At 32.7% G+C, this 24,529-nt stretch overlaps 3 protein-coding genes across 4 annotated transcripts; all 3 read right to left on the reverse strand.

Moving 5' to 3' along the window:
- Positions 1-1,109: 1,109 nt before the first annotated feature.
- On the reverse strand, positions 1,110-4,273 carry LOC148198610 (zinc ion binding protein). The gene is made up of 4 exons (XM_088115327.1): positions 3,913-4,273; positions 2,976-3,171; positions 1,701-2,378; positions 1,110-1,539 (listed from the first exon to the last, which is right to left on the reverse strand). The coding sequence occupies exons 1-4, from the start codon at positions 4,068-4,070 to the stop codon at positions 1,348-1,350; spliced, it is 1,224 nt and encodes a 407-aa protein (XP_087971453.1). The 5' UTR covers positions 4,071-4,273; the 3' UTR covers positions 1,110-1,347.
- Positions 4,274-12,341: 8,068 nt separating this feature from the next.
- Positions 12,342-15,344, reverse strand: LOC124827679 (large ribosomal subunit protein bL19cz-like). The gene is made up of 5 exons (XM_047300787.2): positions 15,184-15,344; positions 13,823-14,077; positions 13,653-13,739; positions 13,425-13,558; positions 12,342-12,681 (listed from the first exon to the last, which is right to left on the reverse strand). Exons 1-5 carry the CDS (start codon positions 15,313-15,315, stop codon positions 12,579-12,581), a joined length of 711 nt encoding a protein of 236 aa, XP_047156743.2. The 5' UTR covers positions 15,316-15,344; the 3' UTR covers positions 12,342-12,578.
- Positions 15,345-18,434: 3,090 nt separating this feature from the next.
- ZIP11 (zinc transporter 11 precursor) lies at positions 18,435-21,057 on the reverse strand. Of its 2 annotated transcripts, none has more exons than XM_088116778.1 (3): positions 20,504-21,057; positions 19,361-19,416; positions 18,435-19,249 (listed from the first exon to the last, which is right to left on the reverse strand). In XM_088116778.1, the coding sequence occupies exons 1-3, from the start codon at positions 20,976-20,978 to the stop codon at positions 18,716-18,718; spliced, it is 1,065 nt and encodes a 354-aa protein (XP_087972904.1). In that variant the 5' UTR covers positions 20,979-21,057; the 3' UTR covers positions 18,435-18,715. The 2 variants fall into 2 exon arrangements, with proteins under 2 accessions (XP_087972904.1, XP_087972905.1); XM_088116779.1 differs by having other exon boundaries at positions 19,400-19,416; positions 20,504-21,056.
- Positions 21,058-24,529: the final 3,472 nt, after the last annotated feature.

The raw sequence follows: 24,529 nt of genomic DNA on the forward strand, positions 1-24,529 counted from the left end.
CTTCCATAATTTAATGGCAGTTTATGTTTTTTAAATAAAAAATTTAGAATTAATACGTGACATTTACCGCATTAACGTCATCTTAACATGAATGATTAAATTAAGCTTTTTTAAAAAATTTAAAAACTAAATTAAACCCAAAAATAATAAAAAAAATTAAAATGAAACAACTCTTCAAACCTAAGTAATATGACATATTTTCAACCACACAAGACAATTTCTTTTATCAGCAAGCGCACAAAGACATGGAGTAGTATATAATAGAACTGGTGAAAGGATAATTCAAAGTTAGAATCAATAAGGATGGGATAGCTGCAGGGGAGATTTTCAAATAATCACACTGAAGCCTCATTAAAGATATGTTAGAGTGGCTCAAGAACACATCACAATCTTGCTTTTGCTCATGTTTGTTTTGCCACATCTACCATTATCCCTGGTGATTTTTTAGTGACAGAGGCAACCTCCATCAGAAACCAGAAATGAATTCGAGTCATTTCTTTCAGTCACATCCTTTGCTTTTCCGTCACTGCCCTCATTATTATGTTCCTCTCTGTACTCGCTTTTCTAATAGAAATCACAAATTTTCCAAGAAAATTGCCACTAAATTGCAACTTTCTTTCAGATAATTTCTGTGTCATTGATGAAAAATACAAGCAGGTCTTGATCATTATTCATACAGTCACTTGCTTGCCTTTGACTCTCTGTGGAGTACCAGATTTTCCCCTATATATTGATATTGTAAGAGCCATTGCAACTACAGTGCTACAGTCAAGGGAGAAGGGGGATGTTTTATAAGGGTGCTTCCTTTTTTTATTATAATTTGTTAGACTTCTTCGTAATGAATTCTGTGCACTTATATTTAGAGCATTGTACGGTGTTGGACTGTAGTTATTAATTTAAGCGAGTTTATATATGATCATGAACTATGTCAACTGTTAAAACTTAGATTATTTTGTGCGTGTTCCTTTTTTATTGTTATTTTTCTTTGGATCTCCCTGTTTAATTAACAAGCCAGCATAAAACTGTAAATGCTAGCTTTTTTGAAAAGTACTAACATGTATGAACATAATGCGAATCGCGAGATCTAAGACTAGAACACAGAAAGCACCTGATCAATTGTAAATGCCTTCTCCTTCATTAAATCCCTCGTGACAGAGTTCAAAGATGTTTCTATCCCTTGTCAAATAATGATAGGAGCGTCGAGCTTAATGGGAAAAGATATGATCTAAATCTAGACTGGTGCATAGAAAAATAAGAAACCAACGATAAATAATTAGGTGGAGCAGGTTTGTGAAGACTAAAACCAAAAAATGAATCAAAAACCATTAAGCAAATTACACAGTTCTGCTATGTACCAACGTTAGGTGCCAGGGTTGACACTGGTGGACCACGAGAGTATCTCCATTGATCACAGGCAGTGCACTTATCCAACTTCACATTGTTCTCCAACGTACAGAATTTGCAAGACCAAGTGTTGTACTTGGTACTAACATCTTTTGGCTGGTGAGTGCCGCACAACTCACAAATGGGAGCCAATTTCTGCAATGATCCACATCATTCACACAGATTAGAAAAGTCGTTATTTTTTAATGCCAGAAATAGGTAGTGCTAATTATATATTTAGAAGAATGAATGAAAATAAATAATATACTTTCTAACTACAGAAAAAACAATGTCCGCAAAAATATTTGGATACTTACGTTGTTCAATAGAGTGCACATCGTACATTCCCACATTCCAGATTCATCAGAACGAAATGTTCTACTAGCACCAGATACGGATACACTTGATAAATTTGCCGAACTAGGTCCTTCATGAAAATTGGATTGAGAATGTGAAATGGTTTCAGACCCACAGCATCTTCGTTTAGATCCCGTTTTTGGTGTGTCCATAGTCAAATCTATTAATTCAGAACTACTAGATGATGAGCCAACAAGTAAACTTGAAGAGGTATCCTGACTTCTTTTTCGAGATAACAGCTTTGATGGTAGAGTAGAATTGTCTGTTAGTCTTGAGGTTCCCACATTTTCCCCCTTATGCACAATGTTCTCAGCATCATCATAGTCAACATCTTCCTGATCCAAATGTGCGGAAGATTGAGAACCACACCATATTTCATCCTGCAATCTCTGTTCTGCAGCCATTGCAGCAGCTTGTGCTGGACTAAGGGCTTTCATTATAATACTATCACCACCAATACGTTTTGGTCCAGATTGAAGAAGAGATCCCAATCGTGATCTCTTTTCTGCAGCTTCCAGAGCAGTTTTACGGAGGGATGGAAGTGGAGGTTGTCGGGAATAACCACCTAAACGCCTTCCTGGAAGGTCAAACCCCTGTCCTGCACCAGTTATTCCCTTAGCCATCAACTCTTCACATTCCTGTGCACAATTAACAACATGTACATATGAAGGACGCTCATAAAATTAATAACTTGCTATTAAGAATTCACAGCGGTAAACGAGTATTTAGAACAATCATAAGCATGAGTTATCCAACTATTCCTCTAATAAAAATTTCTCCATTTTAAAATATATTTTATTGAAAAGTGAACATAATTTATCAAAGGAGGATGTTAAATGGAGAGGATTCTGCAAATGTCTATATTGTTAGAAACCTGCCATTTCTAGCATGACCAGCAGCTAAGGATAAGTTGCTGGGAAAATAAAATTCCTGCCTCCTATTACATTTCCTTTCATACTTATTTATTTACTCATTTGTGTTATTATATTTTTTTGTCAGGGATCTTAGCTAATAAAAATGCTAAACAAATATACCTTCTCATCCTATGCTAATATCTTCCGGTATGGAAAGAAATGATAAACTTGAGGACTAAACCAGTAAAATATTAGCTAAAAGAATACACTTGAACGTAAATATGACAAATAAAGGTCACATAAAATCCAGAGAGTATTTCTAATGCAGGAAATCTAAAGAACATTTACAGATTATAACAACATCAGAGGAACAAGAAGAACCTTTCTAAGCTCATCCCAAAGCTTGTAGAAGTTGGCATTATGAGGGCCATGGGCATTATGGCAAAGCTCATGAAGCATCGTATCAAGAACTTCATTAAAAGGGTAGAAGTCCAAATCCCTGTTCGGCCTCCGTAACCGCAACTTGACATGTATACCAGCCCCAACATTCAACCCCAGGAGAGATGAATTTCCTGGGCTACAATCACAATAACCAGCCCCTTAGTCACTCCCCCCAAAATTAAAAGGTGAACAGATGTAAATCAAGCCAAAATAAAAATCTATTCACCAAATGAAAAGCAATTTTCTCCTGTATAAACAAAAGCATAACTCAAACTAAAAATTTTAAAAGAAATCAACAATCACATAAACTGAAACGTTCCTACTTCCAATCACAAAAAGCTGTTAATTTAATTACTATCTACCAACACATCTTTGGTGATTAAAACAGTGGTATTTACTCCAAAAAGGAAACTCCACTCTTTCAAACGTCAATGCTCCATTTTACCTTATTTACCAATTAACAGAAAACTCCAGGAAAAATGAAATTTTTATATACGGTCAATAACAGGTATCGTCCAGAGGAGGTAACAAATATCTTTCACCCGAAACAGTCGTCCTGGGTCCGAGTCTGATCACTGTAAGCAGAAAACTCTATCTTGTCCATCCAAGTAACTTAAATAAAGAAAAAACCTTAAGTTCCGGTTCTGCTTCTCTCCCATTATAATAGAAGTTTCACTTCAATAAGTTGCATAATCCATTGTTACAAATTTTTACTAAGGGTATTGTCGAGCTTAAAGACCAATTGTGATCGAAGAACATCAAAAAATAATACTGGGTGTAAGTTTTCTCCTTCAAGTAATTGAAAATGAATGACATTGCACTCGTGAACAAACAAACAAACAAACCAATAAATAATGAAAATGGAAATTTGAAGTACCAAAATTCAGAGAGGAGCTTGACCCTCCATTTGTGTTTGCGCATGATGGGTTGGACCTGTTTAGCGATCTTCTCCAACATCTTCGTCGCTTCTTCTGTCGCGGGTTTCCTCTTCAGAGCTCTGATTTCCCATACCTTGTTGAGGTCGCCCACGTTCATCCTCCAAAACCCTATATCTCAAACTAAGCAAAATCTACAGTAATTGAGAGAGAAGGAAGGGAATCGACGGTGAAAATTGAAGAATCTGAAAAGGACGATGATGGTTGGTGAACGATCGCAGAGAATTTGATGTGAATGGAGAACAAAAAGGAGTAGAAACGACGACGCAATGAAAGGATTTAATTAACGCGCGAGTCTGGGCGGCATTTTGAATCTGTCACACGTGTGGCTGCCCCTTCTTAAATTATGAATAATGTATCTTTTTTCTACAGCAACTGCTGGATATGATTAGGATATCACTTAATGCATAATTGGTTTAGTTTATTTTAGATAAATAATTATTAATTTTTACGATATTTTAAAATAAAATAAAAGAATATTTTTTTCAATTCTTTTATAGAAATGCATAATTATTTATTAATTTTTAAGAAAAAAATATCTCAATATGTAATAGATTTAGTACATTTAAATATAATATTTATTTGACAAGAATAACTTTAAAACTATATTTAAAATTTATTGGAAAGAACTCTGAAAGTAAGACACTTATGTGGTTTTTCTTTTTTAAAATAAATTTAAAGGAGAGTAATTGAATGAATTTGAGTGTATATGAAGATAAAGTTTGTATGGTTGGGATTTGGATGTAAAAGTAAGTGGATTTAGAATGAAATTTGTAAAATATTGTGAGTGATTAAACTAATATAATAGATAAAAAATATTTAATAGATAAAAATTAAAAATTACCCAATTGCTCTTGTATGTAAATATAATATAAAATTATTTTTGGATTAGTTAAAATTATGTTTTTAAAAATGAGGTTTATAAATAGTTTTGAAGAAAAAAGTAATATTGTAATAAATAAAGAATACAATGGTATAAATTTATTGGCATGCTGAAATAATTTTCATTTTAATAATAAATTTTTAAAAGTTTTATATTTAATTATTACTAATTAATTAATAATGTTTATTGTTGTGATTATGATTGCTCAAAGAAAAGTCCCTTCATTGAAATATATTGGTTGAAATAGAACACCCTTTATAAATATTGGAAATCTTAGTATAGATATATTTAAAAATTTTCACCTTACACATGTTATTAAAATTGAACAAAGTTTATATTTCAAAATACTTTAAAAATATATAATTCATGATTATTTTTTAATTATCTAATAACATTCTATAATAAAAAAATTCTGTTTAACTATTATTGATTGTTTTCTTTGTAAGAGTCTGAAAATCTAAGGCTATTGGCCATGCAGCTTGGCCCAATAAGTTAAGGACACTAGGACCTTAGAAGAGGTCTCATTTTTCAGTTCTGAGTTCTTCATCCAGTTACTATTTCTCTCTCTAAACTCAACTCAATTTTCTTCTTCTTGCTTTGACTTTTCTCTACTTTTCCACCACTTCCCACTGTTGAAATTTCAAATAGGTAGTGTGCTTTCGTTCACGGAGTTGAGAGCTTCCCATTCATCCGATTAAAATTCTGCTTTGGACGGGTAAGTTATCTTTCTCTATTCCTCCCTTTCCTTTGAACCTAGGGCATGCAATTTTCTAGTTGCATGAAAACAATGGATTTTCTCTCTAGATTCTCTACCTATTCTAACTCTAAGAGATGTCTCTATACCCAATTTGACATTTTGTAGATCCTGTTGAACGTGCTTCTGTGCAAGAGTACTGTTTTGGGGTTTCCTCTAAAGAGTGTTGTGCTTGTAACCACTAAGGTAAGGGGAGCTAGTCATATATTGTTTGAACTGTATTGTGTGTGTGTTTAAATAAATTGTGATTTATTTTACTGTTATGTTATGTTTCTGGTGATGAGCATATTGGTTTGTATGATTGGATGAGTAACAGTAGCATAATCATGGTGCACTGAATGTTTTTGACTTGGATGAGTTGTTGGTTGTATTGAGTTTCAGGTTTGGGGTAAGAATTATGATAAAATAGTCAATATGGATAGTACAAGTACTGTTTTAGATTACTGTGAAGGGAAGTGTAGTATTGGAATTGGACAAATTGAGTCTAGAACCCCTTAGAACAGTTTGTATAACTTAAATAAATTAACTGGGAAGTTCTGAGAGTACTTTGTTGGTAGGATAGAGGAACCTTAAAAACCTGAGTTGGCACATCCCTGATCATAGAGCAGCCCTGATCTGATCCAGTCAGTTGTGACTAGTCATATGTGTTGGCGTCTAAGGTGAGTTTGATGCGTTCAAACATTAGGTTCTTCTCTGATGACCAATTGGGCAGTTTGGGCTAACTTGGATGAGTCAATTAGAACTTATTAGAGTCATAAAACTAGAATAGAACATGTTGAAAATGACAGAATTGGATTTAGGCCCTTAAGTTGTGGATTGTGGTGTTTTAGAGAAAAATGGAAGTATAAATCACTTTAGAATCATAATAATAACATTCATGATCATTTAGGCGAGTTTAATGGAGCTTAATACACAAATTGGAAGTCTTAGAAGTTGGTCAAGAAGTCTAGAAATGGTAAGGGCTGGTGATAGTGTGTGATTCTGCAGAATTCGCGTTCTGCAAATGATGCAGAGTCGTTATACGATCTGTCTCGCATAGCGAGACCCTATAGAGGGTGCTCACTATCTGAGTAATTCACTGGGCGAGCTGGTGCGATGTGCGAATTACCAAAGGGTGTTGCTCTCTGCTTGCAGATTCGTATGGTGAATCTTGTCGCTATGCGACTGGTGGTGGTCTGGGATCACTGCCCATTTAATTTTGAAGGGCGAGTGGGGCGCATAGCGAGAGCATTGGGGAGGTTAGTCTCTGTCTGGGTTCTTGCATAGCGACCTGGGTACGCTATGCGAGAGGTTTGAAGTCTGATGTATGTTGCGACTTAATTCGCTATGCGAATTAAGGTGTGCGCGGTGCGAGAGGATCCTGTCTCGCCTTGCGGATGGCATGCGCTGTGCGAGAAGTTATGATGTCTAGTAGATTAATATACTCTTGTTGTATGATTGACTAAGGGGTGGTTACATTGGTTGTGAAATATCTATGGGAACATATTATATTGTATGAGGAGATTCAACATGTTATGTATGGTTAAAGTAAAAGGATATGTGGTTAAGAGTGTGGTGGATTGACGTAATTCCATGATCTTCAAGGAGAAGATTCATGGTGGTGCCTTAGTGTTTAGAATGATCTGCAAGGAAGCTCAGTCTTAGGGGTTTTCCTGACGCTCCAATGGTCTTTCACTCTCAAGTAGAAAGGATTGAACCATGTGGTGAGGAGTAGCAGGAGGTTTTAGTCTTGGGGGCTTCCAGTATGCTTCAAGGCCCGAAACAGGCTAACCTCATGAGTGTGGTAGGGTGGGAAACCCAAGTTTCATAAGCCACCACGAGTGCATAACCCGCCATAGCTCGGTAGTCATTCTAAGTCCGGACGAGTCAAGTCTAGTTTATGACATGTTCCTTTGTATGATTTAACTTGTTTGGCTTAAAGTATTTATTTGATGAATTGTTTACTCTAATATAGTATGCTTGCTTGTAAAACTAGCTCACCCTTGCTTGTGTGTTTGTGCTTTGTTTGGGTATGCTTTCTGTTGCAATGATCATCCAAAATTGGATGTGAGCAGATGAAGAGGAGGTGTCTGTGGAGCAAGCGCTGGGAGACGGTGATGTTGCAGCTTAGCATGTCTAGGATCTTGATTAGTAGTATTATTCTGATGATAATTCCCAGTGGTCCTTTACGTTTAAGAGACCAAATCTGATTTTATTTTGGATGACTGTAACCAATATAGTCTGTTATATGTCTCTAACTGCTTTCCAATATTATAATTGAATGACGTCTTTATTATATATGCACGTCGTATATTTTTGGGATGTCATATTCTTCGAGTTTAAAAATTAGGACATAGAATGTTTATTGAAATATTTTCGTGAAGGGAATAACTTTAATTAAAAAGAGAATAAAGAATGCTTCTAATTTTTACATTGATTATTTAGAGCGTATTACATCAATCTTGCATCTGATAAAGATAAAATAAGTTTAAAACTTTATACATCGATTGTAGAACAACCAATGATTATATGACATCGAAGTGAAAAATAAAGGGTTCTTCATTCATCTCCCTCGCACATAGAAAGGCAGAATATTAACAAACAATAAACAAAACCCTAAACCTTATGGTTATAGGTCCCTATTTGGTTATGGAAAGAACAAAACAAAGACCCACCTTTTTATCATTGGTGGCGGCTTCCAAAATAAGAGAACAACCTTCCTACCATCTATGGCGAGAACGTCAACGTGGGTAAGACAATGAGCGAGCAGAGGCGTGACCGAGAGAGGTAGTGAGCCTCAACCAGACTGAGTGAAAGTGACGACGAGCTTCAATGAGACTTCTTCCACGAATGTGATCGCGACGACAATGAGAGATGATTTTGAAAATAGGTTGTGAACTACAACAAGAAAATATTCAAAGCGCTTGGAAAATACAATGCATACAACGAGAACACTAAATAACCTTAAAATAGTGAGAATGAAGGAGAAAATGGACTGAAAGAAGCTTCACAATGTTGTCATGAAGTGAGGGAGAAGGTGAAGAAGACAAAGCATGACAAGAGAAGTGCAAAATATATTTGTAGTGCAGTTATGAAAATAAGGGATACTACATCTTAATATTAACTAATGTAGTATTTTTTTTAATTATTTTTTAAATTGGAAATTGGTTGCATATATATTCTATAATTTTGTGTCTAAGGTGGCGTAGTCTATAATGTCACAAATTAATATCATACGTTCATAATAAAAAGAAATTTTAGGAATGAAATCTTGGTCAGAAATGGGAAAATACCACAAATAATAGAGACCTTTGTAGACATTAACACATTCAATCATCTTCAAGGTAGAACTGTCCTATATCTGACACATCTTAGAGGAAAAGGTTAGGGTGCAGTTTATGTCCCTAGTTAAGTTTTGGACAGATATTAGATTAAAAGAGAAATCATAGATGTATAAGACATTAAAGATAATAAAATATTTTGAAAATTGAATGGTTCTTTCATGTTTGGCAGTCATAATGGAGTTATTTGGCAGTTTAACAAATATGAGTTTGATCTTATGAAAAGTGACAAAGTGTTTTTTCTCATAGGTCACATTATCAGTAACCATAGTGTCCATAATCCAAGAAAATGTACCTAGTTTATCTTTTGTTGTGTTCCTCTGTATTTGACTAATGTTATGTGAAGGGTTGTTAGTGTTTTCTATCATCTTTAGCAATTTTTGCATCTGTTCTGGACTAAAAGAACGAAAGACAGTGTTAGTGTTTATCTATTGGGTAGGCTATGCTTTTATAAGGGCAAAATCACTCTTGCAGATGTTGGTAGAGTTCCATTCATTTTGTCCTCCTTTATCTTGATTGTTGTCATTTTCCTTGTACCACGATAAGTAACCATGTTTAGAGTAGCCTTCATCCACAATGTGATTCATCCTGTAGTAGTAGAAGCATTGTTTCTCATAATTGGGATTTTTTTCATCTCCCTCTTTCTTTACCATGTGATCTAGCACCACAACCTTGGGACCTTTAGGTTTGTTCTGGTTTCCACTCATTCTATTTAGGTTTAATTGCTTCCTTTGTCCCCAGTTTGGTTGAATTGTGTCAAATTCATCCTCATTTTTAAAAAAGTTTCATTGTCATCCTCACGTGGTGTAAAAGTTTCATTGTCGTCCTCACGTGGTGTAAAAGTGTCAATTGAATCCAAACATAGAAAAAATTTGTGTCAAAGTAGTCATTTTTCCTATATATCTGTGTCTTCCTTTCATACAATCAAGTACAGATATTCATTTTACCTTATCCAATTTAAGGCTTTTCATAGCTCCAGAGAAGTGACATATGAAAGGAAGACACAGAGATATAGGAAAAATGACTACTTTGACACAAATTTTTTCTATGTTTGGATTCAATTGACACTTTTATACCACGTGAGGACGACAATGAAACTTTTTTAAAAATGAGGATGAATTTGACACAATTCAACCAAACTGGGGACAAAGGAAGCAATTAAACCTTCTATTTATCAATAGTGTTAGCTAGAATCTTGGTTTTAGTATTCTGATTGGTGATCTCGATACCTTATTTTTCTTGCATTTCTTACTACATAATGAGAGAGAATATATGGTTGATGTTGAAAAGAGGCTCCATTGGCAATATTTGTGTTCTAAGAGTATTATAGGTCTCATTTAGGCCCTTTAGAAAGAAAACAACATGTTTTATTTCTCAGTATTTGAAAGAGATTTTAGACAAATCGCAACTACAAGGAATATCACAAGTACAACATGGTATGGGTCTAAGAAATTCTAATTATTCCCAAAGAATCTTCAAATCAATAAAATTTTTGACTTGCACTCTTTCTCCTTGTTTAATTGAGTAAATGTCTTGAAGTAAGTCAGAAATCTTGAAGTAATCACTTTTTGAGAACCTTTCTTTTCATTCATCCCATAATTTTTAGCATCTTCAACATGTATGACACTTTCTACAATTTGTGAAGAAATGATCTTTATAATCCAAGATAGAATCATCATTTTTCCTAAGCATAAAATAGGAGATAATTTCTTTTAGGTTTCTTGATTCCACTATTTATGAATTTGATCTTGTTCTTAGAGAGAAAAACTCTCTTTATGTTTCTTCTCCAAAAAGAATAATTGGTTTCATTCATAACCTAAGAGATGAGAGTGAGGTCTGGATTTTCCCTAGGATGTAGGTAAAAGAGGTTGGAAGGATTGCCAGACTGGTCCATGGTCTCCTCATATTATTGTCCTAGCTTATATGTTACCTTCAAATTGTCTCACCTCAAGCGAGATTAAAGAAACTCACCATCTTACAAATTTTCTTTTTTCCTTACTTTCAAATCGCATGAAACGAACACAAATGTGTCTTACAAATTTGTGCTTCACATTCCCTTCAAACAAAAAATTCGCACAAGAGAGATATTAATAAAGTAATTCTTAGAAATATAAACTCTATTAAACAATAGAAAAAAAATCTCTACTAAATTAATTTCTAGGTAAATCAACTCAAAAAAAATATGATCCTATGTTTTTGTAATTTATGTTTCAATATTATTAGTTAACACTTTTTTTTATTGTGTTATAGTTGGAGATAAAGAAAAATATACTTTTAAGAAAAAAAATATTATGAATTTATCTATTCAAAACTCTAATATTATAAAACGGATAAGTAACACAAAAATTTTAGAAACTTATTTGTTTGCTTTGAATTGTCTTTTGAAGTTTAACATCATTTTAGAGTGAAATTTATTTATATTTGAATTACAAAAAAAATTAACTTTTTTTAGATTTGAAAAAAATTATAATTAATTGAACCACAATCCGTTTGAACTACCAATCCGTAATGGACTGAGTTAGATTCAATTTTTTTTTATTCGCTAATAAATGCACCGACATAGTGAACAAAATTGGATTATTATTTGACAATACTAATTATAACCATTATTGAGGCTTGAAGCACAAAAGAAAAGAGTTTTCATAATTTGTAATATATTTAAGTTATGTCTTGTAAAGAGTTTTGGCGTTTTTCTTTTCTCTGAATTTTAGTGCTTCAAATTTTCACTTTCATTATTTATTTTGTTTTTATTGATTTATTTAAGCAAAGCCATCCACTTGTCTTTTGTTTTTTTCTAAAGGAGAAAAGTATTACTGCTTTTGCTGTTTTCAAATTAAAAATTGCAGTTTTAACGCAACAATTGTTGAAATAAAAGTATGTATTAATAATCTATGAACATTATCGAGGTGATACTATCTATACCTATGTTTTGTCTTTATTTAAATTTAAATACTCAGATTTAGAGTTCAGAGTTTGCTAGTTGAACACAGCTTAAAAAGATCGTCTCCTTTCAAAGATTGATGTATCTCCAACAGAGGCACAAATCATTAAATTACCACAAATAATTAAATTACCCATAATACCTTTTTTTCGCTTACTAAGTTTCTTTTTTCAAAGAACTATAGTTTAGAAACATATGCCTAAGTGTTTGCTTCACCAGAAAGTAGATTAGTAACCATTTGGTATGGATTGATAAAATTCTATAAGATAGTAACCAGACTGTAACTACCAATAAAAGGGGGGCAACTGTTTTATCACAGCTTGAATGTTTCGATGCAAATGTGAAATTGGACAATTACATAATAATCAATCAAATCCCTGAAGCCTGCTGATCACAATTTCATCTTACGTCAAAAGGCAGCTAAAATACTAGCCCATTTTTCACAGATTTAACATAACAGGGGGAAACTTGCCTTCGATAAAACTTTAACTTCTTATTACTCGAGATAATACCCACCATTCAAAACGTGACAAGTTTTAAATCAGATAAAACTGATGGACCATATTCTTAGGTTGTAATAAGCCACATTGAAAAACAAAAAATCTAGTTGACGACATAACAGCAGCAAATAAATTAATACACATGTAAATGTAGATGCTAAGTATGAGAAATGAATCATAAAAAAATGTCCACCAAGATGAAGATTGACGTCAACCTTTAAGTGCGTTCATTCTGTCCCTCAAATAGTAGAGTTTAGCCCTTCTCACTTTCTTCTTGTCAAGCACCTTTATCTCCTTTATGTTAGGTGAATACCTATTACAGTTCACATATGGCATAAATTTCAGGCATTAAGCTTTATGTAATATGACTACAAGCACAACCAGCTGAAAATTAAAAAACCCCAACACAAAATCACATCAATTCCTCCTTCCCAACCCCACACAATAGTACATAAATCATATGGCAGACTGAAATGAGGATAAACAGAGGACCCTTTTAGTATAACAAACTCAAGAACTCATCCCAAACACAGAAAAACACCTCAAATTAAGCTCATGAAAGAGAACAAAAATTACAGTCTGAATGTACACTGAAGTAAAATAGACCACTTTTTCCCTAAAGATAATGCTTGGGGAAAATTACAGATTGAGCTGAAATTGAAAATCAAAATGTATATTCCAACAAGTCCTTTCCAAAAATCTAATTTTTCATTTGAATAAGTTTGGAAACAATCATGTTCACACTTTGTAGCTTATAAGAAAAGCAGTAAAATTGCGTTTTCCTTCCTTTTATTTTTTTTCTTAAAAAATTCATTAATCATCAATACTTTAGACATTTTAATTAAAAGATAGTAAACAACACAAATAACTGGGCCATAACTAGAATTTTAAATAATTATCACCACCTCAAATAATTATTTCTATAATCCTTTTATCTTTATGGTGAGTGAAGCAATTTAAATACACCGTCATCCAATGCCAAGATATGTGAAACGATTATTTTACCAGTTCAAATAGAATGTATATATACTTAAAATATGGGAAGGTCATACTTACAGAGGGAATAGAGATTCAATCCCAACCCCAGCCACCTGCCTCCTAATTCTGAATGTAGTATTGAGTCCAGCATTACGCCTGGCAATAACAATGCCTTTTATAATAGAAATGCGCCTCTTATTCTCAGGTGATTCCTGTTACACCAGATGTTATTAAACAAAAGATCATATCCCTATCACAAACAAACACGAAGAAAAAAAAATGAATAGAAAATAAAAACCTTCATACCACTTTGAGCTGCACAATATAACCAGGCTTTATGTCAGGTATCTCTCTTTGCCCTCTCACCTCCTCTACTGCTTCCTTGTCTAAAATCTAAAGGATATAAATACCAACCATTTTTACAAATGACAAAAAATGAATTTCTCATTAAAAAGCAATCCAGATCAGTCACATGCCTGCATAATATGCCGGCCAGTTTTGTCTAATCTCTTAAATTTGATACGAGGAGGAACTTCAGGTTCTGGCATCAAACTACCTTGAGAAGAAGAATCAACAGAAGGTGCCTCTGTTGACATATACCTGCTAGCTAAAGGTGGTGCGATCCCCCTAGAAATCTTAAATGGTCCCAGTTCAGAACTTCGCTGAACTGATGCTAAACCATAGCCACATTCAAATCTTGAGAATGCCCCAGTCTGAGGGGATTTCGTAATCTACAAAAGCAAGCACCCATAAGAGCTGATATCCCACATAATTTGTGCTAAAGTTAATCAGGTCACACTTTCAAAAAACTAAACTGAAACATAGAATTAGCTTGGACAATGATAAACTCCTCTATAAATACTTTTGGGAAAATAAAATAAGCATGTCCATAAGTTAAATTAGTTAGGCATAGGTTAAAAATTAGCTTTTGAAAAAGCTAACCTGAAAGAACTTCTACAAATTAGCCTCCTTAAGCTAATTTTCAGAATGAAGAAGCTTATTTAATTTTTCCTTCTACTTTTATTCTCCTACATGAGTGACGTGGAGAGATTTATTCAAACAAACCCCAAAATAAACCCATTGACGAGCTCTTGATACTTTGTCATTTCAAATTCCTTTATTCATTCCACTCAATCATGCATAATTAACAAGAAAGAAACAAGAAAACTGAGAAGATCAAACTTTTAGTAAACATTATTATCTGCAAGTTAACAAATCTCCCAATCACAGTTCAAGATTATATCTTATTAATAGATCTTCTTTGTTACTTTATTTATATGTGCCTAATAACACACTTGAGATGAGATTTGGGATTCTACCGATAGAAACAAACACACTACTAAAAGAGACAATTCTTGTAAAATACTATTCAGTGAATTAGAAACATGTCACACTTCCCGTCTCTATTCATTCTTTCTTTATGGGATTTTGATATATAAATTTATTTGACGATAAATCATGTATTTAATTTTAATTTCAATTTCAATATACATAAATTTAGGAGTATGTAGTATTCTTTATTAATTCTTATAACTTCAACCATTTAGCACCTAGCATGTAGCAGAGACCAACTAAACGACCGAAAATGGTAGCTTTTGGTGAGAGGATGACATCGTGCTTAATTATACGGGTAGAAATGAAAAAAAATGTAAGACAGGGATAAGCAATTGTCGGACTCATGAAGTACGATGATATGAGGACATATTTTGGTAGTTATTTTATCAACCAACACGAGAAAATACACGGGTCTTCTTTGTTACTTTATTTATCATCATCACAACAACAAAATCAAGTATAAAAAAGTGTAAGGATATGAATGACACGAGGTGATGCTTACGGCGATCGGAGAAACATGAGAGGTGCATTTTGGGAGAGAGAACGACCGAAAAGATGCCGGAGCATGAAATTGCAGCGGAGATCGACGGAGAAATGGTCGGAGTAGAGATGATGAGAGCCTTCGAGAAGCCATAACCGAAACGCAGTGAGAGTGAAAGGGAAAAGCCCTTCGTTTAGGTTAGGGTTTATGGCTTGGACCATACGATATGGGTCGGGCGAATAAACCGGATTTTCGACCCGAACCGTATTATTTTAGTTAAAAAAATTCTATTAGTTTTTACTTTGATAATAGATTTCTGAAAATGCGATCCCTTCAAAATTTATTAAAATATTTAATGTAAGCCATAATAATAAAATCTATTTTAAAATATATAAATAATTAAATTTAAAACATGATGAAACAATTAAAAAGTTATAAAGATTTATTAAAAAGTTTATAAAAGATTAATTATAAACAACAGGTAAATTGATTTTTTAACATTACACTGTTCCAAAACTTAAATTCTTAAATTCAAAAGTATTGATTTATTTATTCAAGGTTTAATAATATTTTTTCTTAAAGATGGATTTGTGGAGAAATAAAAACGTATGAATTTGAAAATAAATTTTGTGTTGTTTATTTTAAAAGATTTAAAAGCGAAAGTAAGTAATTTTGAAAATAAAATTTATAAAAATTTAAGTAATTTGTTTGACGTGATAAATAAATAAAAAATTTAATAGAGTAAAAATAAATATTACAAATTATCTTTAATATTAAAACTAATATGAAATAATTTTGGATGAGTTAATTTTTTTTAAAAGAAGTGTTATTTAATAATTTTGAAAAAATAATAGTAATAAATAAAGAATACAATTTATTTAACATAAAAAAATTGAATATTTAGATATTAATTATTCTAAAAGCTATTAGTTATGAAACATGATTAATGATTAGTGTTACGTTCCTCCTCAGTGGCTCTTGAAGAGGACCTTTGATCATAAGCTTCATCCTCATAGTTCCTTTTGTAGAAACTCCCCCATCTATTATACATGCACACATCCCTCATGTGCCACCACTTTTTCTGCCTCATCCTCTGCCTACGGCGGGCTGCGCGTTCACGTCCAGACCTCTGGAAGAACCTTCCAACTCTGATGATAAACTCTATGCACGTGTCCACCCGAGACCCGTAAGCCATCTACAAAACTCAAATAATATCAAATAATACGACAAAAACTTATATTCAACGGTGGAGCAGTTTAAATTAAAAACTGATTTTTCAGACATTTGGAATCGGTTCAGCAATAAGAAAACTGATTCCTACATATGCAGAGTTCTTGAAATCGATTCCATCACATCCAGAATCGATTCTCATCACTCCAACGTACAATTTATATTTCACAATCATCTTCCTTGACCAATGGAAATTTAGAATGTAATTTAAAAAAGAGTATCATTGTGAAAATTTATATATTATCCTCAAATCGTATCACCTCAAGCGAGATTAGAAAAACTCACCCACCACCTTACAAATATTTTCTCATTCTTAAATTGCATGAAATGAACAAAATAAACAAAAACGAGTCCCACAAATCCGTATCTCAAAATCCTTTTGAATAGAATTTTGTGTAAGAGAACATAACCTTAGAGTTTTTTTCTAAATTAGCACCAACATTGTCATTTTGATATGAAACTATATAATATAGCACGACCTGATATAAAAATAAGATAAATTCCAATTAGATGAATAATTTTATTAAAATGAGATTGATTTTAGTCCTTTAAATTTAAATTCAATTGTTTAGTTCTATAATTTAAAAAGTTACAAGTTATTCACAAGATCATTTATTTTAATTTATAATTTTCATCATCAAAAACTCAAAAACATAATTATTATTTTTTTTTCTTTTAAAGTGTCCATTTTAACTAGGTATTAAAATAAATATTAATTTTTCAAATCACAAAGATCCAAGAAGATGACTTTAAATTTGAAAGGTAAAACAACATCAGCCGAAATTTCAATTACTAGAAAACATACTTAAACTCTCTTTTTAAATGTTGATCTTTCAAAACAAAAGTCAATATTATTAAATCATATACAATAACCTTTTTTTTTCATAAGACTACATGAATTAAAAGAGAACCACTTTATGATGTAAATAATGTTTAAAGAGAGCCGTATATAGTATTTTGATGTAAATAATATTTGTACTATAGATTTGTATATATTTCTTTTCCCGTTCACATTTTATTTTTGTGAACAATAAGAAAGTAATTTATTTATTTGAAGAATTTAATGTTTTTTTTTAAAATAAAATTATTTGTTTGGACAAGAAAATTAAAATTGATAAAGTTTAAAAAGGTATTTTAAATAACTAAATTATAAAATTTGAAATTCAAAAAAAGAATGTAAATGAAATTCCTCTTGTGGGATTTTTTAAGATGAAAAAAAGGCCACAAGTTCAGAAAGTCAACTTATATCAATATTTAACTCGGGTCAAGTTGTTTTGAGATTTAACCTGGGTTGATATAACTTGATCATGAGTATGAATTGATTTGTCTCAACCTTTGTCCAAAGTCGACTCGTTTCTGTCCTAACTAATTTAGCTTGACTTTTTGACTAAGTCAACTCAACTTGATCCTTTGACTTGGGTTGAACCTCCATCCCGAGTGACTTGCCTTTACTTTCAACTCGAACCTACTAAGTTGAACCTTTAACCTGAACCTACTCGACTCAACCTTTGACTAAGGTCAAATGGTCTCTATTTATAGTTAGGAATGAATCTTCTTGACCTTCAACTAGGATCGACTAATCTCAACTTCTATCTAAGACCAATTAGTCTCAACCTTTGGCTAAGTCCTACTAGTCACGACCTTTAGTTAGGGCCAACTCGACTTAACCTTTACTATATGTCGACTTAAGCTTCTATCCTATTTGACTTGACTCAACCCTTTAACTTAGACAGACTTAGCACAACCTTTGACGCTGAAGGTTGAGCCGATTGAACCTAGGATGAAGGATGAATGGAGTCAACCATAGTCAAGGGTCTAGACGGGACGACTTAGGACAAAGGTCAAAACGAGCCAGTTCAGACCGAAAGTTAAGTTGAATTAGTCCGATCCAAAGATTAAACCAAATACTTTTAAAATAGAATTTTGATTCAAAGATAAATGAATTTGCTTTATCCAAACAAGAGAATTGAAAATTCAGAATATTTTAACTATTTAAGAAATAAAGAAAACTAGTTAAGAAATAAAGAGAATTCAATAGTAAGTAATTCAAATTCAAATATCATATATTTTAATTTTTTGGAAATTTTAAAATTCCTTATCTAACAAGGTTAATTCTTCTCCATACTTCTTGCTCATCTTTTGCATCATTTGAGGAAATTTATGTAACCTTTTCAATCGTAGGAACTAGCACAACTTTTTCTAAAACGTATTCATCATCAACCCAGATGAAAACAGAATAAGAAAAAGGTCTGCATATGCTGTAAAGAGAAGTTATCTTGGAACCTAAGCTATCATTATGTATGTCTCCTATTTATGGACAACCTTAGGTATCCCAAATCATCACAACTGCTATCACTCCCACGCCCAACAGCACTGCAAAAAACTTGAAATAGGGTGAGTCAACCTTTGTGGGGTTGTGTGGTTTGTATCCCTTTGCCAACAGATGGTTTACTGATACATAGATAAACACTCCACAGGCCAGACCCATCGATATGGCAAAGATCCAATCTGCCACATGACCTTGTGTTGTGGCATCCAAAATGATTCCAATGGCCACACCAATTGGACTGGAGATGGCAAAAGCGAAAGCATAGGCTGCACATGACATAAGGGGACGGTTAGGAATCATTCTAAGGAGTGCAATTCCCATGGCTATGGCTGCAAATATCTTGTGCAGACAGATTGTCCATAAGGCCTTCCATGCATCTGCTTTTGTCTCAGCAACTCCTATTGCTAAGCCCTCAAACACAGAATGTGCACAAAGGGCAACAATCAACAAGATGGTGTCTCCAAGTGAATGGGCATAGCCAAGTGCAGGGCTTGCGAAGTTGTGATCGGTGCTAGAAACAGAATGGTTCTGATAGCACAGAGAAACAAGAAGTTAGTACCAAAAAAGAGGTAGCAAGCCTAAGATTACAACATCTTTTTCACCACTCATTGAACTGATACAAAAACATGAATATCTAACTTGGTTTTGTGACTGAGAAGTAACACCGTTTCCACTTACTTTGCTTGTATCAGCTCCTGCACAAGTAAAATATAATGTTACATTTTTTTCATTAGAGATAGTCGAACTTGAGGATATTCAAATCCAATTTCATATTTGCCAAATTGATAGGCCATGACAATAATGACAAATTCAGAAGTGCTACTACAATTCAATACAGCACAATGATCATGCTGAAATGAAGCAATATATGACCTTTGGTTTTTCATTTGTTTATGGCATTCAACCATCACCATAAACACACTTTTATAGAAAGTGGATGAATAAAAATAAACATTTTTTTAAATAAGAATTAATTACAAGAGAAATTATATCACAAGTTCTTTTAATAAGAATTAATTACAAGAGAAATTATATCACAAGTGCTTAATTTCGTATAATCATTTACAAGAGTAATTTTAAGGTGGTTTGTAGTCTGAATCATGCACCGCCGCAATTCAAGCATTTAATCCCAACAACAAAAAACAAAACACAGTTCAGAGGAAGAGAGATTTCCAAAATCAAATTGAATTGCATAATCAGAAGGTATTGTAATACTCCATCACTCACAGCGACCAATCAGCTTATGAAAAACACAAATTCAACAAAACAAATTAAACAAAAAGAACAGTCTGTTAGCTGAATCATTATGCATTCCCCATCAAAATTATAATCCAAAATCACACCTCAAAAGAAGAGAACAAAAGTATGACAAAACTTGGATGCAAGTTCTTGTACCCTTTTGATTCTGATCTTCTATCAAAATTGAAGCTTCGCCTTAGCAATCTATATGGATCACAGAAACCCTGATTACACGAATTACCAACATACAAATTGCATCGAAGTTTCGGCTTAAAAAGAAGAATTCAATTTTTTTACTAAGCATCCTACTTTGATAAAAAGAAAATATTGAAATGGAATGTCTAAAAAGTTTTGAAAACATATTTACTATTCCATTCGATACTTATTTACCCAAAAAACATAACACTGTTATTCCCTGAAAAAAAGCACGACTCAACACAGTAAAATACTTATAGCAGTAGTAGTAGCAATTCTAACTGAATCACATTTTCATTTTCGCATACCATTCAACGAGCCAACACAAGCAGAAGCCAGAGTACCAACCTTGAACTTCGACATCTACTGCATCTCCATCACGCCCCACCTTCGCTAAAACCGAAGAAATGACAGAATCAGCAAGCATGGTCAGCAAATAGCCGGCACAAGCCAGCATGAACGCGAAAGGGTACTCTGTGGTAGTCAAATCCCCGAAAGTCTCGTTAGCATCACTGAGAAAATGCATCATGGCAGTTCCCAGAAACACTCCTCCAGCGAACTGGGTCCCCAGAACCAAGAACCCCTCGTTCCATTTCAACACATAGGGAGACACCCCAGACACGAACGTGGCCAAAAAGATCACGATCAGACACCACACCTTCGCCAGGATCAAAGTCCTCGAGTGGAGGTCAACGGGAACCTCGTTGGAGTCGGGTTCACCGTCGCCGCCGTCGTCGTCGTCGTGGCCGCCATGGGCGTATATGAGGGAGAAGAGAAGGGAGAGCGTGAAGAGGAAGAGGAGTGTGCGTGAAGAGGAAGACATTGCTGCAACGTTAGAAGTGAAGGAGAAGAAGAAGAGTAGACAAAATTTATGGAAATGGATGTGAATGTATTAATGGGAAGGGACCGTTGCTTTGTTTTTGATTGGTGGTAAGGTTTAGAAGTTTGTTTTGTACTGCGCCTAAGTGAGAGTGACACAGTTTGTACTACGTTGGACCACTCAAGCCATCATAATGTTTTGCTTCGATCTCAATTCTACTTCTTTCTTATTATGTTTTAAATGTAAATAATAAAAGTAAAAACTCATTATATCACAATTTAATTACAAAATAGTTCTAAATTTACAGTCAAATTACTTCTTAAAATTATATATATTTTAATTACGAAATAATTTAAGAATTATTTTCATTTGATGTCGCAATGTGTTGTTAGTTCCAAGTGAACCGGAGAAGAAAGCGTGTGTACTATAAAATCTGATTCGTACTAAAAGCGGCAACTTATGTCACGGGTCTTAAGTCATTGGAATCTTAATTATATTATTATCTTGCAATGAAAGCACGCGTTTTGATCTATAACTTTGTTTTCTTCTTTAAATTTGACGTAAACGGTCTCTAAGCCTAAATTAATTATCCTTTTGAAACATTATATATTAAAATAAGATTGTATTTATGGACATTTTCTACCTACTCTTGTTATGGTAGATATTAAAATAAAATAGAGAGAATTTTGGTTTCAGATCTATAAAACGTTTCTTCTATATCTGTTTCTCCGTAGACTTCTACGTCGTTTTCTTTGTAGACTTTAACGTTGCTCTCTTACCTTCTTTGGCGTCAGGTTACCGTAGTCTCATTGATATTTTGTAACTGCAGACATCAGATAAATGTTTGGTTTACGTAATCTCAATCATTAATTGACGATTGAGTTGAGAGATATGGTGAGTGAGAGAAGACTTTGATTAAGTCTTCTCTTGATATTTTTACTTTATTTGTTATTTTCTCCTGTTTGGCATTTTTACTATAATTACATGTCTTAATGAAAATATTGAATTTAGTTGTTTTTTTTAATTACTAGTGTATTAAACTATTTTTATTGTTAATATTTGTTATCACTGTTAATACAAAATACATATACTTTTAATATTAAGGCAGGTTTTTTTCTTTGCTCATATATCACACTCCAATACCTCCATGGTTGAATATGACAAACTTTGGAATTTATGTTCATAAATTATCAAACTTTTTTCCGGAAAGGGAAATTCAGGTTTCCCCACTCCGATTTCCTTTATTTGTTTTCTTTTATGTTTTTTATCCATAAAAAGTTGAGTTCTCGCACTTGCACTACTCAATTCTTATTAAGTATTTATCTTTAAAATTTATTTTTACTTAAAAAAATATTTGTCATATTTTACATTATAATACAATCGATAATAAAATTATTTCTTTGTGTTTAATTTGTATTATTTTTAAATTTTGTAATAAATTTTTAAATTTTAATTTATATATTAATAACTATTAAAATTAACTATTTATATTAAAAGTTTTTTTTTAAATTATTCAAACATGAAAAAATGTATATTTATATTAAACTTAATGGTTTTTTTTTCTGGCTATTCATTACTTTTTAAAAATTTAAAGAAATTCATTTTGAAATTATTTATCAATTAAAAAATATTTATGGATTATATTTTTAAATTTTAATATAGTTAATGATCAAATATTTGTGTTTTATTATATTTTTATTATAATTTTTTAATATTTTTTCTGGTATTCATTACTTTTTAAAAATTTAAAGAAATTGATTTTGAAATTATTTATTAATTAAAAAATTATTTATGGATTATGTTTTTTCAATTATAATATAATTAATGATAAAATATCTTTTTTATTATATTTTGATGACTTTAACATTTTTATTCATTTTTCGTATTTTTTTAATCTATGTATTAATTGCTATTAAGTTTTTTTTGTTAAAAAATAAATTTAACAAAAGTTTTTTAATTTTTTCATTTAACTAAAATAATTTAGTTGATTAACTAGGTTATTTGTTGCGTTTTTTTTTTTATTTTTTCAAAGTTTTTTTTTAATCTTAGTTGTTTTCTGTGGTATTTATCTCACATAATCAAAGTAAATCATTCTTAGTTCAATAATCTTTTCACACAAGTTTGTAACTAGTGTGTGAAAATTGAAAAGAAAAAAGGTTTATAATAAACGTTGATCATTTAGATATTTTTTTGCATTTATTTAAAAAAAAATTATGGAAAACTTAATTAATTTGATTCTTAGTTTTTAATTCATCTCTAGGAATCTATCGAAATTATTTTTAAATCCATAACCTCTTCACAAAAATTTGTAATAATAAGGACGTGAAAACGGTAAAAAACATATGAAGTTTATATAGCATGAGTTATTTTAGGGATGTGCATTATTGTATTAGTCTTAAAACGTCTTCCTTTATGTCTCCCAAAGCACATGCATTAACCCCAAAGCATATGCATTAAGATACATTAGTTACATCTTTTATTTAAACTTATCATTAATAATTTCCCAGGAATGATTCAACAAAAAGTATAATTTTGTTATCACATTAATAATTTAGACAAATAGATTCATTAACTTACATGAATACTTTTTTTTAAGGTTTAATCATTCACGAGATTCTTGTTTCGAGTGGAAATCTCAAATAGGTTTTTTTTCTCTCAATTGGGTCTTTACTTTACCAAAATTATTCCAATTAAAAATTAGACCTATGTCGTTAAATTGGACCAACAACGTTAGTATTACATTCACATGGTATGATGATGGTTTTTAAATGACGTTACACCCAATCAACCAATGGGAGATAGTCACCTTATCAAATCCTGCCACGTCAGCTTAATTTCTTCCACTAGAAACCCTAATTCCCTTTCTCCTTCCTTGTGCCACCATTAATGTCCCTTAGGCCAACAACCACCTCACTTGACCAACTTGTCACCACGAGCTCCACGCCGCCACAATCCACCGTGCCAAAAATCGCAAAATCCACCAACATACAAAAACCTTCATCGCGAGTTCCTCTTCTCAATGGGTGCAACCAGGTTTGTTCCACCACAACCATCTTCTTCGCCTCTCGGCCTACCACCGTGAACGTTGCCGTGAAAACCACCAGCAACCACCATGGTAGCACCACCAACCTCGCCTGAACAAGAAACCTGCAGGAGAACCAATTTCCATAAAACTCCAAATCACCAACACAACTCGTAAATCACCAACACAAATGATAGAGTGGTCAATTTTGATTTCATAGTTGCAATTACACATAAAACAAATATTTGTCTAGCTAACACTACTAGAATTTCATTGATTACCGAAGGATTATTACCGAAGGCCTTGTGGCCGTCGGTACAAATGGTAATACCGAAGGATTTTTCGACGGTCATTAAAGTTGTTCATTACCGAAGGCTTCTGGCCTTCGATATTGTGCAGAGGATTTACCGAAGGACTTTGGCCGTCGGTATATGGATGCACTTAATGAAATCTGAATTTGGGATTTCCCTCTTCCATTCTCCCAAATACACTCCGAGAAAGCTTCCCCCAAAATTTGGCTCCCGTCCCTACC

The sequence above is a fragment of the Vigna umbellata genome, chromosome 5, assembly GCF_029865625.1.
Source record: "Vigna umbellata cultivar VRB3 chromosome 5, Vumbellata_1.0, whole genome shotgun sequence".
Lineage (NCBI taxonomy): Eukaryota > Viridiplantae > Streptophyta > Magnoliopsida > Fabales > Fabaceae > Vigna > Vigna umbellata.

Bases quoted from the DNA above. Each gene is read 5' to 3' on its own strand.
- ZIP11 (XM_088116778.1), bottom strand. From the start codon at position 20,978: ATGTCTTCCTCTTCACGCACACTCCTCTTCCTCTTCACGCTCTCCCTT. The intron at 19,417-20,503 runs GTTGGTACTCTG...TTACTTGTGCAG, and splicing joins AGTAGATGTCGAAGTTCAAG to GAGCTGATACAAGCAAAGTA. The intron at 19,250-19,360 runs GTTAGATATTCA...CTGTGCTATCAG, and splicing joins CTTCTCAGTCACAAAACCAA to AACCATTCTGTTTCTAGCAC.
- LOC148198610 (XM_088115327.1), bottom strand. From the start codon at position 4,070: ATGAACGTGGGCGACCTCAACAAGGTATGGGAAATCAGAGCTCTGAAG. The intron at 3,172-3,912 runs GTACTTCAAATT...TTGTGATTGTAG, and splicing joins AAGCTCCTCTCTGAATTTTG to CCCAGGAAATTCATCTCTCC. The intron at 1,540-1,700 runs GTAAGTATCCAA...GGATCATTGCAG, and splicing joins TGTGCACTCTATTGAACAAC to AAATTGGCTCCCATTTGTGA.
- LOC124827679 (XM_047300787.2), bottom strand. From the start codon at position 15,315: ATGGCTTCTCGAAGGCTCTCATCATCTCTACTCCGACCATTTCTCCGT. The intron at 14,078-15,183 runs GTAAGCATCACC...TTGCTTTTGTAG, and splicing joins CTCATGTTTCTCCGATCGCC to ATTACGAAATCCCCTCAGAC. The intron at 12,682-13,424 runs GTAAGTATGACC...GAACTGTAATAG, and splicing joins ATTGAATCTCTATTCCCTCT to GTATTCACCTAACATAAAGG.